Source organism: Plecotus auritus, assembly GCF_963455305.1.
Source record: "Plecotus auritus genome assembly, chromosome: 6".
Classification (NCBI taxonomy): domain Eukaryota; kingdom Metazoa; phylum Chordata; class Mammalia; order Chiroptera; family Vespertilionidae; genus Plecotus; species Plecotus auritus.
In genome coordinates, this window is record NC_137773.1 from 79,107,802 (window position 1) to 79,122,974 (window position 15,173).

General features: G+C 45.9%; 1 protein-coding gene across 1 annotated transcript; it reads left to right on the forward strand.

Annotated features, from left to right (window-relative positions):
• Positions 1-280: 280 nt before the first annotated feature.
• On the forward strand, positions 281-11,011 carry LOC308251689 (serine protease 52-like; the record flags this gene model as incomplete). Its single annotated transcript, XM_080675413.1, has 5 exons — positions 281-407; positions 4,813-5,008; positions 5,688-5,929; positions 7,245-7,387; positions 10,745-11,011. The coding sequence occupies 5 exons, from the start codon at positions 281-283 to the stop codon at positions 11,009-11,011; spliced, it is 975 nt and encodes a 324-aa protein (XP_080531539.1).
• Between the last annotated feature and the right edge of the window lie 4,162 nt (positions 11,012-15,173).

A 15,173-nucleotide genomic window follows, 5' to 3' on the forward strand; every position in this document is an offset into this window, starting at 1 on the left:
GCAATTTTGTCCTGATACATTAGTGAATCTGAGATGCCCTGACTGGTATGGAGTCCTCCCACTCTGTTCCCTCTGGCCTCCCAGTTCCACACTGACATCCTTATCTCAGAGGACTGGCTCATGGAAACCATCAAGTTCTGGGTCCAGGGCACCAGCTGGATGCTTTGACTGGACTGTGCCAGCTCCACCCAGTGCCCTATTGTGACCTCAGAGGTCAAGCTGGGCTGAGAGAAACCAAGCACAGAGGGCAAAGCCACAACTGGGTCTGCCTGAATTTACTATGTACCATCTCAGCAGAAGTCTCTCCATTGGTTTGAGTAGAGACCACGGCCAAGGACAGGATGGAAGAGCAGTGTTTCTGCTGCCCATCGCCCTGCTGCTGCCCTGGGCACACAGCTCCCTGGCATGTAGGTCTCTCGTGGTGTTCTTGTGTCTGTGCCTCACAGCACAGGGGAGCTGTGTTCAAAAGGTCAAGTCCTAGGATGCTGATTCTCTAGTTCTGGGTGGGAGCTGGGGAACTGCACATTCAATAAGCCCCTCAGGTGAATGTGATAGAGGGGTGCCTAGACCAGATTTTCAGATCATTGCTCCCACACCACCCCAAACTTTAAAGTTACATGTGGAGGAACTGTGTGTGTGTGTGTGTGTGTGTGCGTGTGTGTATGTGTGTGTGTGTCTCTCTGTGTGTGTGTGTGTGTGTGTGTGTCTGTATTTAACAGCTGTGTTAAGTACCAGAGTTTTCCAGAGTGAATGGCCAATGTAAGCAAACATTCCTGAGAGCAGAAACCAACTGTTAAGCTGAAGGTGCCACCTGGCCATGTCCTGCAGCTTTAAGGCCAAGGATAAGCCTAGGAAGGATTTCCTTGCTGCTTTCTCCTTGAATACCTTCTGAAGGCTCATGTGGAGCCTAACTGGTCTAATGCAAAACCATGGCATTATATAAATACTAGAGGCCCAGTGCATGAAATTCATGCATTGGCAGGGTCCCTAGCAGCTGCTGGTTGCCGGCCACTGGCTGGGGCCTCTCTTCCTGTGGTTGGCCAGCTGGCCCTGCCCCCTGGTCGAATACCCGGTCACGGGGACAATTTGCATATTAAGCTTTTCATATCTAATAAAAGTAATATGCAAATTGACCATACCTCTGCTACACCCACAAGCCACGCCCACCAGCCAATCAGGAGTGAGTATGCAAATTAACCCAACCAAAATGGCTGCGGCCACAGAGCGAGCAGGAGGTTTGGGTTTCCCCAGCAATGGTGGAAGCCAAGCTTCCCGCACACCCTGGCTGGCAGTGGACTCCACTCAAGGCTACAAAGTTTCAATTATAGAAGATAAATAAATCCCAACAAAAATGGCTGCGGCTACTGAAGCGAGCAGGAGGGTTGGGTTTCCCCAGCGATGGAGGAAGCCAAGCTTTCCGCCAGCCCTGGCCTGCCCTAGCCTCCACTCAAGGCTACAAAGTTTCAGTTATAGAAAATAAATAAATCCCAGATACCAGGGCCTCTGCTTGGGTCGCCGGGGGATGTGACCGGCCTGCAAACCACCACAGTCCCCTCTCCCAGGCCGCCCCATGCCCCAAGGGAACCCCCACTCTGATCCAGGACACCCTTCAGGGCAAACCAGCCAGCCCTCACCCATGCACCAGGCCTCTATCCTATCTAATAAAAGAATAATATGCAAGTTGACTGTCACTCCAACACACAAGATGGCTGCCCCTATGTGGACACAAGATGGCCGCCACAAGATGGCCAGCAGGGGAGGGACCAGGTCTGCAAGGGAGGGCAGTTGTGGGCGATCAGGCCAGCAGGGGAGGGCAGTTAGGGGTGACCAGGCTGGCAGAGGAGGGAATTTGGGGGCGACCGGGCCTGCAGGGAAGGGCAGTTCGGGGGGAACCAGGCCTGCAGGGGAGAGCAGTTGGGGGGGACCAGGCCTGCAAGGGAGGGCAGTTGGGGGCAATCAAGCCTGCAGGGGAGGGCAGTTAGGGGTGACCAGGCTGGCAGAGGAGGGAATTTGGGGGCGACCGGGCCTGCAGGGAAGGGCAGTTCGGGGGGAACCAGGCCTGCAGGGGAGAGCAGTTGGGGGGGACCAGGCCTGCAGGGGAGGGCAGTTAGGGGTGACCAAGCCTGCAGGGGAGGGCAGTTAGGGGCAAGCGGGCTGGCAGGGGAGTGGTTAGGGGGTGATCAGGCTGGCAGGCAGAAGTGGTTAGGGGCAATCAGGAAGGCAGGCAGGCGAGCAGTTGGGAGTCAGCAGTCCTGGATTGTGAGAGGGATGTCCGACTGCCCATTTAGGCCCGATCCTGGAAACTTTGTAGCCTGGTAGGATCGGGCCTAAACGGGCAGTCGGACATCCCTCGAGGGGTCCCAGATTGGAGAGGGTGCAGGCTGGGCTGAGGGACACACACACACACACACACACACACACACACACACACCCGTGCATGAATTTCATGCACCAGGCCTCTAGTATTATATAAAACTAGAGGCCCGGTGCATGGATTCATGCACTAGTGGGGTCCCTCAGCCTGACCTGCATCCTCTTGCAATCCGGGACTTCTCAAGAGATGTCATACTGCCTGGCCTGCGGGGATCAGGCCAAAACCAGCAGTCTGACATCCCCTGAGGGATGTAGCAGTGCATAAAGCAGCAAACAGTTGGGGAGGAACCCGAGCCGGCACGAGCACCAAGCCTCTCCCGCTCATCCTGGCCCTGCTGCACCTGCCGCCACTCGGTAGCACTGCTGCAGAGGTGGGAGAGGCTCGCACTGCTGCAGCTGCACCAGCAGTGAGCCTGGTTTCTGGTTAAGCAGCGTTCCTGCTGTGGGAGCACACTGACCACCAGGGGGCAGCTCCTGCATTGAGGGTCTGCCCCCTGGTGGTCAGTGCATCATAGTGACCAGTTGACCAGTCAAGCGGTTGACCAGTTGACTGGTTGCTTAGGCTTTTATATATATAGATAATGAAGGTTGTATATTAACACCTATGCTGGCTTCATCTCCCTGGATCCTGAGAATTTACGGAGCTTGTGTTATGTTCAATGTGTTGGTTGACAAATATCAAACCTCTACCACATGCTGGGAGCTGTTTTAGGAGCTGGGTTTATAACAGAGAATGGCATATTCATTCTCTACCCTTAAGCAATGTTACTATCTAGTGAGGGGAAGGAAGTATTAAATGTATAAATGAGTTAATAAACAAGTTAATCTCAGCTCCTGTTAAGTGGTCTGAGGCAGACAAAATTGGCTAATGTGATGGAAGGTATGCAGGTGGTTGTTGAGACTCTGAAGTAGGTGGTCACAGAAAGCCTTCCTAAGATGACCAGACACACGTTGAGACCCATCTGATAAGGATATATATTTTCAAGCAGAAGTGACAGCGAGTGCAAAGTTCCCTGGATGATGCTCGGTATGTTTCAGAGGCAGACAGGTCAGTGCAGCTGGGGCAGATGGAGTGGGAAGGGGGAACAGGAGAAAGGTGGGCCCAGAGAGGTGGGGAGGGCCCGGATCATGCTGAGCCCATAGAGGCTCAGTAAGGACTTTGGCTGTTATTCTGGTTACAATGAGAAGCCAACAGAGAGTGTAAATGGGAGAGCAAGAAATAAGAGGTGCTTGAGATAGGTGCTTTGTCTGGACCGTGCAGGGACAAGAGTGGAAGGCAAGAGGTGAGGTAGTGGCATGGGGCTGTGTAGTGGTGATGGATGATATGGTGATGGATGATGATACATGTGGGTGGTGATGTCGAGATGGTTTGAATATACATATACCTTTCACATTATACTTCCTTGTGAAAAGTGTTTAATGTCACTGCCTTCTCCCTGAGAGTAAACATGGTTAACACTTAGAAGAAAGTTTGACCCATGGTTATGAGAATAGATTCTGGAGTCAGACTGCCCAATTTCAGATTTTAGCTCAGTCATATGCTAGCTGCTGGGTCTTAGCCAGATATTCTAATCTTAAACTTGCCTCTGTTGTCTCACCTTTCAAACGGGCAATAATAATTTTAGTTATCTCATGGGCTTTACATGATACTTTAATTGTTTTAGAGAGAACAGAATGGTGCCTGGCAACTACCAAGTGTTCAACAGTTTAGATTTTATGATGTTTATTTTTCTCATGACTCAAATGACATTTCAAAGACATTGAAAGAAGTCAAAGTAATCCTATTACATAGGAAATGCCAAATTTTTATTCCTTTCAAGCTGCCACTGGGATGATCTCTAGAATTAAAATTGGGAGAAAGTTGGTACCACTAACCACAGTAAGAAACACAGAAAAGGAACCAGTGAGGAAGGGAGGGGCTGATCAGTTTCCCTCAGCTGTAAGATTTCTGGTGTCTGTGTGTTCCATGTGAGAGGTCCTTGAAGATATCTGTCCAGAGCTGAGGAGAATATTCTACACCAACACAATATACCAAGGCCCTGTTTTCAGAGGACAAGGAGGCCTACTTTCACATAAATGAATGTGCCCACTTGGGCTCCCCCTCTTCGGGGGCAACAACAAGATCCAGGCTCAAGGCTTGTGGCTGTGTCTCTTCCCCAAAGGCCCTCAGTGAGAGACCCATCTAAGAAGCTAAGCTATGGTGAAGGCAACCACCATTGCTCTCCATAGGCACATCCTTACAACTGTAGCACCATTGACAGGCCTGGGGGCACACTTTGTCTGATGGGTTTCGAACCTGAGGTTACCCTGGCTAAGCCACTGCTATCTTTGTGCTAGGATGGGGAGGGGCTAGGAGAAGGGACATTGTCTTTAAGTCTCTTCCAATCCAACCAACCTTGACTATTGGGCTCTGACCCTCTTTCTTCTTTCTGCTTTTAGTGACATGTGGCCAAACAATATACACCCAAACTGAAAAACCAAAAATTTTGAAAATCATAGGAGGGGAGCCTGCAGACATTACAGAGTTCCCATGGCAGGTGAATATTTTTGATCAAGGGAAACATCTCTGTGGAGGATCAATTCTCAATGAGTGGTGGATTCTGTCTGCATCCCATTGCTTTATAAAAAAAAATATGTAAGTACTGCAAACAGACTTCTTTTTAAACCAGTGTGGTAGAATATTTGCTCCTACCTGCTGGAGCCTCCATCAGGTTTGTCATAGAAGTTACCAGGAGGTTAAATATGGTTTAAACACCCTTGTGGTTAAACATCACCCTTTGCAGGTGGGAGAGACACTGCTCTCCTTCTAGGAGCTTTCGTATCTTGCTGTGTAGGACCCAAATGGCAGAGCAAATGTTCCTTGGACTTCTCAGCATCTTGCTTTCCTAAGCACTTGCTCCAGGCCTGGCTGCATAGCAGCAGCTCCTGAGGTGCTGTCTTAGCCTACATCCTCCAATCAGTATTGTTGAGAAACTTCCCAGGTGTTTGCTGGAGCTAGTCCAACCCTTGTTGCAAATCCAGAGACAATTCCCTCAATTACTTGTGCATAGCATGGCTTCCCAGACATTTGTTGATGAAATTTATAAGTAAATTTGCCAAGAGTTGTTGCCAACAGGGTGGACCTGGAACTCGTGTCTGTCTCCTCCTGCCCAGTAGGGGCTCTACACCTGGCTCTATGCCAAGGGTGTGGCCCCAGATGCTCCATCTCCCTAGCTCCCAGGATCAGAGCCTCAGACTGTTGAAATTTTTTTCTCATAAGATTCACCTTTTGCTCTTCCATCACTTATCCTTTTTTCCTTTTGTTTTGAAATAAGATCTACCTTGGAGATCATACACAATAACAGAAATGATATCACCATGAACTTGACAAGGATGAAAGTGGACAAGCTAATTATTCATCCCTACTTTGACAGCTGGATCTTGGATAATGACATCGCTTTACTCTTGCTCCAATCTCCATTTCACTTGAGTGTCACCAAAGTCCCCATCTGCCTTTCAGAGGTCACTGACATACACAGATGGAGAAACTGCTGGGTGTCTGGATGGGGCCTTACCAGTGAGTTACTATAGCTCAGCCCACTGAAGAGTAGCACCCTGGCTGATGTTTGCAAGGAGAAGCAAAAAGCTGCAGACTCTGCTGGCCCTGGGAAGGCTGCCTGGTGGATTTGGGGCCTTTAAGGTTCCATGATGAACCTTCTCCTCAGTTCACATGGGAGCTGTCATTCCTGGGCCTTCTTGGCCTCCTGGAGCAAGTTTATGTCCAGATTGTGGAACATGAACCTTGAATAGGGCCTCAGGATGACCTAGGAAGAGGTTCTCAGAGTCAGAGGGGTGACTTGGAGAAATGTAGAGGGACATCTTGATGGGCAAAGGGGTGGCAACTGGACTGCGCTCAAGGAAATCCATACGCATGTCATCCTGTGCAGTTCTGTTCCAACTGATGGTGTCAGTTCTGTGCCCTTGGGATAAGGGGCTCAGTGGCTAAAACATTTGAAAATCACAGATCAAGGAGAAAGGCATAAAGTGAATATGAAATTGTGTTTATAGAGTCAACCTGCAAACTACTCCCACCACTTTTCCCAGCCACACAAGATGGTGACCTTCATCCTTCATCTTGGCACATGTGTCTTGCCCCATAATCAACAGAGCAGAAAAAAAATGTATTCTAGTCAGTGCTCCTCTTCCCAGTAGTCCCCCCAGTGGCTGTATCAGATTCCCACATGGTCCCCAAGCTCAGAGCTATGTTAGAATTCCTGGGAATTGCCCTTAGAAGTTTATCATGAGCTTCAAAACAGGCCACCTTCTTAATATAAAGTTCCTCATGCTTCATCCAGCACATATTCATTGATCCTCTTCTATGATCCAGTATTATAAGTTCTAGGGATTCAGCAATACTGTACAAAGACAAAACTATCCTCATTTTTGGGGAGTGAATATTCTAGGTGTTGGGCTCACCTCCTCATGAGCCCTTACACAATTCAAGCCCACCATTATGTGTTGTGAGCCCCAGGACAGAACTTGTAACTATGGGATCTCTTTACATCCTTGTGGATATAAAAGAAACATATTTTTAGCCTCTAGTTGGAGACTGGAAACTTCCACAGGGTTAGAAGATGGTGAACACAGGCTGAAATTCAGTAGGGTCCAGTTCTGGGGACCTCTGGATTCAGAGAGGGTGGGCTTGAGAGTCTGCTGGCCATTCTTCCCACCCTCTCCTTACTTGGTCCACATGTGGGTTGTTCTCTGGACCATAGGGAAGTTCCCTTGTCATTGAGGTGAAAAGATACAATGTGGGTGGATGCTTGACCTCCACTCAAAGGGACCACTTTGAGCTCAGGGTCCTCTCCCCATCTGCTTCTTCTTTGGGTCAGTTCCTCTGGGAGGTGTGCGTCAAGAGCTGCAGAAAGTCAACATCCAGCTGGTCAAATGGAGAAAGTGCTCCCATATCATGCCTATGGTCACCAGGAACATGCTGTGTGCTGGGAACCCTCATGGTGGGAAGGATGCCTGCCAGGTAATGGAGCTGGTCCTTTGATGGGAAAAGGGCTGCACAGGGGAGGATCCTTCCTTGCCTTTTCTGGCTTCTGGTGGTTAAAATCCTTGACGTTCCATAGCTTATAGGGGCATCACTCCAACCTCTGCCTCCATCTCTTCACATGGTCTTCTCCCCTGTGTGAATGTCTCTTCTGTTTTCTCTTAAAAGAACAGTGTTGGATTAGGGCCCACCCTAATTGAATAGGACTTCATCTTAATTAAACGAATTATATCTGCAAAGTCCCTTTTTTAAATAAGGTCAAAGCCTGAGGTTCCGGGTGGATGTGAATTTGAGAGAGATGATCTTCAACCCAGTACAGATGCTCTGTAACCAAACAGAGGCTGTGCAGGGTAATGGTTGGGGGTGCAGGCTCCCCTAGCTTCTCTCCTGACTTCTCTACCTACTGCCTGTGACTTCCCTCTGTGCCTTTCAGATTTCATCATTTGTAAAATGGGAATACTAAGAGTTCCCACCTTGTAGAACTGTGTGGAAATTGATTCAGTGCACAGCACGGTAGAGGAGGAACACAAACCTTGAGTAGGGCCTCGGGGACGACCCAGGCAGAGGTTTTCAGAATCAGAGGGGTGACTTGGAGAAATGTAGAGGGACATATTGATGGGCAAAAGAGTGGCAACATGGACTGGGCTCATTTTGCTGTGAATATCGTGTTCTCCATCACCATCTCTTACATCTGTTCAGTGCTCAATAGCACACAAACTGCTTCCACAAATACATGAAAGGGTTAAGCACTGGCCCTAGGAAGCAGGCCTATTTCAGATGGGGAGACTGAGGCTCAGAAAGCTGACAGTCTTGAGGAGGTCACACCAGCAAGGTAAATTACAAACCAGAATTCTAAGGAAGGCACGCTGACTTCTGGGGTGAGAGCCATCTTTTGGGTTCCAGTAGAAATGGGGCTCCAATGCCAGCTGCCCAGCATGCTAGTGCCCAGATTTGGCTGCTCATCAACCACAAAGGTGCTGAGAGCTACCACAGGCTCACCACGCATCAGGGCCCAGCTAAGTGCTGCACACATTTCATTTCCTTCCATTCACACAGCTATCCTGCAGGAGATGTGCAGTTATTATCACCAGCACAAAAACCACACCTTAAAACACTGAGGAAGATTTTCACATTCTCTCCACTGAAGCTTCACCCTGGGATTGGAACCAAGGTCTGTTTGGCTCCAGAAATTTAGGTTCTTAACTGGACTGTGCTCTGCCCAGCATCTTTCATGGAGATCCTTCCTTCTCCAGAGAAGTGATTGCAATTCATTTTAAAGAAAGGTCATGGGATTCTCTAGTGACTTCAAAGAATCTGATAAAGGAGAGTTTGGTTCCAAGTAAGGTGATGGGCACAGCAACTTTTTCCTGAGAACTTTCTGGTGAAAAGAAATCACAGCGTGTCCTGTTTGTTTGTTTGTTAATGGTTTTTCATTAGGATTTTTGCATATTATTGAATGGTGCCCCTTTTCAACTTTTTTGAGTCACAATATTTTCAGAGATAAATCTTTGTAAGCTATGAAATGAGATGTACTGCCTGATCTTATGTCTGTAAAATAGTAATGCATAACGATGTAGAAAGTTGACTAAGGCGTTTCCTCTGCATGGTTGGAATTACAAATGTTATTTATTGCACTTATTTTTCTGAGTACCTGGTAAAGAACATTCAAGTGGTGAAGCTGGCGCACAGTTTACCTCTGACACTCCACAGAGAAACCATTGCTACAGAGTCCCATAGTCTACCCAAAACATTCTTCTATACACAATCCTGTGTTTATGTATAAATTTAATTTTTATATAATTATGGGATTTTTCATGTTATTCCATATCTGAGTTTTCTGACTTTTTTATTTTTATTGAAGACACCGTATTTTTCAATAGAATTTAAAAAGTGGTACAAAAGGTGTGGAGGCATAAAAAGGCGGAGTAGGCCTCAATTTTCATGTCAATGATGTCTGTTTTTGTTTGTAATTATTGGCAATCTTTTTCATGATGTTCTTTTATTTATTGTTGACTCTATTACAGATGTTCCCCATTCTCCCCCCTCCCCATTTAACCACCTCCACCCAGCCCCCATCAACCCTCCCTCTGGCCATTACTACACTGTTATCTGTGCCCATAGCTATGCATATATGTCCTTTGGCTAATCTCTTGACCTTCATTCATTCATCCTATTTCCTCTGATATCTGTCAGTCTGTTCCATGTATCCTTGCCTCATATTTTATTTTGTTCGTCAGCTTATTTTGTTCATTAGATTCTACATATAAGTGAGTTCATATGGTATTTATCGTTCTGTCTGGCTGATTTTGCTTAGCATAATACTCGCCAGGTCCACCCATGCTATCACAAAAGGTAAGAGTTCTTTCTTTTTAATAGCCACATAGTATTCCATTGTGTAAATGCTCCACAGCTTTTTTATCCACTCATTTACTGATGCACACTTGGACAGTTTCCAGGCTTTTGCTATTGTAAATAATGCTGCTATGAATATAGGGGTGTATATATTCTTCCTGAATGGTGTTTTGGAATTCTTCAGATATATTCTTAGCAGTGAGATCACTGGGTCAAATGGCAGTTCATTTTATTTTTTTTGAGAAAATGCATACTTTTTTCACAGCGGTTGCACCAGTCTCATTGCCGCCAGCAGTGTAGTAGGGTTCCATTTTTCCATATCCTCGCCAGCACTTGTTTGTTAACTTATTGATGATGGTCATTCTGACAGATGTGAGATGATATTTTTAAAAGTGTAAATTGTTTAAAATTTCATGTTTTAAACTATAATGTAATATTTTAACTAAGGAGTTCCCTCTTCATGGTTGGAATTAGAAATCACATACACTATGTCAGTTGGTATGCCTGCTGTATTCAACCGATGACCTATTATGGGGCACAACAGATTTTGTGTTTGTGTCTTCACTTTTTGCTGTGGTGAACAATCCAGAAAGAGCAATATGGGCTGGCTGAAAGTGGCTTTGAAGTAAAATGGCAGAGGGACAATTGAAAGAATTCTGAAATTTTAAAAAGTGCTTACAGGCAACATGGATTAGCAAATCACTTCTTTGAATGTTAAAATGAATGCACACAACTAGATGAAGGTGATGATGGATGTTCCTTTTATGACCAAGTTGTCACTTATCATCATTGCTTTTGACCAAACTGCTTGTCACTCTTTCTGACAGTCACAGATCTGGGAACATAGCCATGTAGTTGGAGAGTCTAATCAAAATTTAAAATGTCTGCTCATCAACAGTCAGCGTGTACCAGGTGCCTACACAATAGGCTATAGGAGTAACTTGTTACTGTTCCTTCTATTCCCAAACAACTTTTCTCTCCTAGGGTGACAGTGGGGGACCTCTAGTTTGCCAGAAAAAGGACAAAAACATATGGTACCAGCTGGGCATTGTCAGCTGGGGAGTGGGCTGTGGCCGGAAGAATATGCCTGGAGTGTACACGAAGGTGGCTAATTATCTTTTATGGATTAATGTGGAGACCAACCTGTCAGGAAGGCCCTACATGCATGAGCCAGACTCTGGGTACAGTTTGCTTCTATCACCATCGCCCATCTTGTTACTCTCTTTTGTGATGCTTCTATTAACCCTGTGACTAAACACTGTATTACCTCAAAACCAAGTGTCCTTCTCAGTTTGTGGAGTAAGGTCAAGGGCATGGTGAAGGCTGTGAGGAGGGATTCTCATATGATTAGTTGTGCCTGAAGTAATCATATACACATAGGGGTGCTTAAAAAACCCGGGGCCCACAACCACGCCTATTGTTCCCCTGGATCTTGGGGTAAGTTACCAATTTCAGCCTGAGTCCCCTCCACAGGCTTGGGTGGAGGATCCCTCCATGGGGTCTCTGAAACAGAAAGCCTGTTCTTTCCTCTCTTACAGACAGGTATCCTTCCACAACTTATTTCATCTTCCAAAGGCATTGGCAGCTCTCAGTTTTCTTTTGCTCCTGAAATAAGAAACAATCCAGCTCCTCTCCCTTCATTTGCAGTTCATCCCTCAGACCTACAGACTTGGTTTACAAAAAGATCCTTGTTCTTTATCCCCCTTTGCTTCCATATCAACCACCTGGTCCAGAGCCCCCATAAATGTTGCTTTTGGCTCTTATAGATCATGCACAATGATGCTAAGATTCAGAGTCAGGAAACCATTGAATAGAAAAGTCCTAGAGATACAGTGGGAAAGCAACACACTGTGAATGAGGGTAGCATGTAGCTGCTGCCTCTTCTTCCACAGGAAAGAACAACTCTTCCATCCTCACCTCCCCAGAAGATGCTATATATATGTCTCCAGCCAAGTTCAAAACATCAGAGTGTTTTTCTGAAAGGGTCCATCTTCCCCACCTCATAGCTAAATTAGCATAACATGTTTTGGGCTGCCATTGCTTTTCCACCTGAATTTGGCTTCTGTCTTCTCCAGTGGGACCAAATACATCTTCCAAGATGCAGGCTAAGGTCCCTTGACCCATTTTTTAAAATCTCAATTGCTGTGGTAGGATAGTCACAAAGAGAATTTAAAGATAGGGCCTCCAGCACAGTTTCAAGGGCATGGTTCTGATTAGTGACAGAGATGGAAGGAGGCAAACTCTGTCCTCTGTACTTGCTGTCCAACCTGTGTGCTCAATCAGGCCGTGGGCACAGCTGCCGCCAAGGTTAGTGCCAGTGCAGGGACTGCTGACCTTGGGTGAATTATCACCCTTGTCCAACCCTAACATATACATTGAGGAGGACAACTAGTCTTGTAAAAATGAACAACATAATCACTGGTGTAATAGAAGCAATAAAAAATTCCAGAGTGATAGAATATATAAATAACTCCTCAACTCAATAATAAGAAGGAAAACAACCCAACTTTCAAGAAAAAAACTGAGAAATTATTTAAGTAGATATTTCATTAGATAAGATAAGTGAATGGCTAATATGCATATGAAAGTATACTCAACATCATTAGTTATTAGAGAAATGCAAATTAAATTTGCAATGAGATACTACTATACACCAACCAGAAGAGCTATAATTTAAAAAAACAAAACAATAAAAATATTGGCAAGGATGTGTAGATACTGGAACCTTCCTACTTTGCTGGTGGCAATGTAAACAGTTTGGCATTTCTTAAAATGTTAAAAATGTATCACTCAACACTCCTAGGAATTCTACTCCTAGGAATCTACCCATATGTATATGTATGTTCTTAGCACCATAATTCATTAGAGCCCCAATCTAGAAATAACTTTTTCATTATCTGGTGGTAAATGGATAAACAAATGTGGTATATTCATCCATACACTAGAATACTATATAGCAATACAATGGAATGAACCTCTGATATGTTGTACAACACAGATGAATGTCAAAACCATGGTGACAAGTGAAAGAAGCCAGACACATAACACTGCCTATTGTTTAAGTCAATTTACATGAAATATTTAGAAAAGGCAAATTAACAGAGACAGAAATCAGATCAGAAGAGGCTGAGGTGTGAGTGGGGATTAACTAACTGCAAAGGAGCATAAAGAAACTTTCTGGGATGATGGAAATGTTCCCAAACTGGATCATAGTGATGGTAGCACACCTATAAACTTCTAAAAAACAACAACAACAAAAGAAACTAAAAAACATTGCATACCTAGAGTGAGCAGACATTATGGTATGTAAATCATAACAAAGTTGTTAAAAATTTTAAAGCCAAAATTCTTATGAAGGGATAACAATTCAGATAACACATTTAATGATTAATGTTGGTGCTAATTACATTAACTTTGTGCTGTCCTACAAAATTTGAGAGCTATGTTTGTTGTCATTCCTAGGGACTTTCCAGGGAGCCCAAATATTGGAGGTTTTTAAGTAGTGAGTGAGATCATGGAGCCACCAGTATCATGAGACAAGGAGTTACAGAGCCTCCCAGTGCCCTGCCGGCGGGGGGCAGTGGAAAGGGAGCAGTATAAAATGTTTATTCCTGGTGGATTCCAAGCACCTCTAGAATTAGATCATTTCAGAGCACAGATTTTTCCCAAATGACCATCTAGCCAGAACAAGGGGTAGATTAGAGCAGATGGCATGAGCCCGGGAGGTCTCATATCGACTTTTGAATCCAGTTGGCTTCCTCCAGCAGTGCTGTCTCAGAAACATTATTCCCTGAAGTTCTCACTGTTGGCTGCTGACTGCTTCTGGAAGAAATACTTTCAGAAATGAGGGAAGCAGAACTCAAGTCTGCAGAAGCCAGTGTAGTTGAGCATGGAAAGTTACCTGCTCTCGCCTTGCTCCCAGGAAACTTGGTGCAGTTGAGAAAAACATGTCCTGGTTCTGGCCATATCACTTGCAAGGCATGTGACCTTGGGCCAGGTATTTAAGTTCTCTAAGTCTTAGCTTCCTCCCTTTTGTTGTTGTTGTTTTGCTAACTTCACCAAATTTTCAATCTTTTCATTCGTTCTGTCCACCTTCCCTCATTCTATTTAACATATTTATTATGGGTCATCTAAAGCTCCATATCTGGTGTGGTAATGTCTGAATCCCAGGCGATTCTGTCTCTTTTCATGCCTTACAGTCTGCTTTGAGTGGAGTACAGCTTCACAAGCCATTTTCTGGAGAGTGTTTCCATAATTTCTTTCCTATCTACACTAATAAAAGAGAAACATGCAAATTAACCATCACTCTGCTATGCCAAGCCATGCCCACCAGCCAATCAGGAGCAAGTATGCAAATTAACCCAACCAAGATGGTTGCGGCCATGGAGCTGAAGCAAGCAGGAGGCTTGGGTTGCCCCTGGTGATGGAGGAAGCCAAGCTTCCCGCCTACCCTGGCCAGCCCTGACCTCCGCTCAGGGCTACAAAGTTTCAATTATAGAAGATAAATAAATCCTAGATACTTGCTTCCAGCTGGCCCTGACCTCTGCTCAAGGAGGCACTGAAAAAAAAAAAAAAAAAGGAATAGAAAAAAAGGAGGGGCTGGGACCTTGGGTCGCCGGGAGGTGATTAGTCCAGGATGGGATGGCAGGGGCCATTGGGGGTAAGCAGACCAGCAGGGGGGCCAGTTGGGGGTGAGCAGGCCATCAGTGGGGGTCAGTTGGAGGTGATCAGGATGGGGGGGCAGTTTGGAGTGAGCAGGCCAGCAGGGGGGGCAGTTGGGGGTGAGCAGGCCAGTGGGGAGGGCAGTTGGGTGTGAGCAGGCCAGTAGGGGGGGCAGTTGGGGGTGAGTAGGCCAGCAGAGGGGGCATTTGGGGGTGAGTAGGCCGGCAGGCAGAGTGGTTAGGGACAATCAGGCAGGTAGGCAGGCAGGTGAACGGCTGGAGCCAGCAGTCCCGGATTGTGAGAGGGGTGTCCGACTGCCAGTTTAGGCCCGATCCCTGTAAACTGGCAGTAGGACATCCTTCAAGGGGTCCCAGATTGGAGAGGGTGCAGGCCGGGCTGAGGAACACCCCCCCCCCCCCCCATGCACGAATTTCATGCACCGGGCCACTAGTTATTTTATATTCTACCTTCTGTGTTCTTATATTTAACACACTTACTGGTACATAGTTGGTTTTCTTTTTCATCTATACTTGGCAATGCTAATGTCTAGACTGTGAGGTATATGTTCTTACTTCTTTGTAAGGTTAGTAATTCTAATTTTTTAATTTTAATTAAATGGAATCAGTTCAAATACTGGACAGTGTGCATTTAGAAAAAGGGAAGGAAAAGAGGTTCCATCCACAGACTGTTGCTTCCACCTGGGAAGAGTCCCCGGTCCTCTGTTGGCTGATAAATTAAAGGGCTGATCACT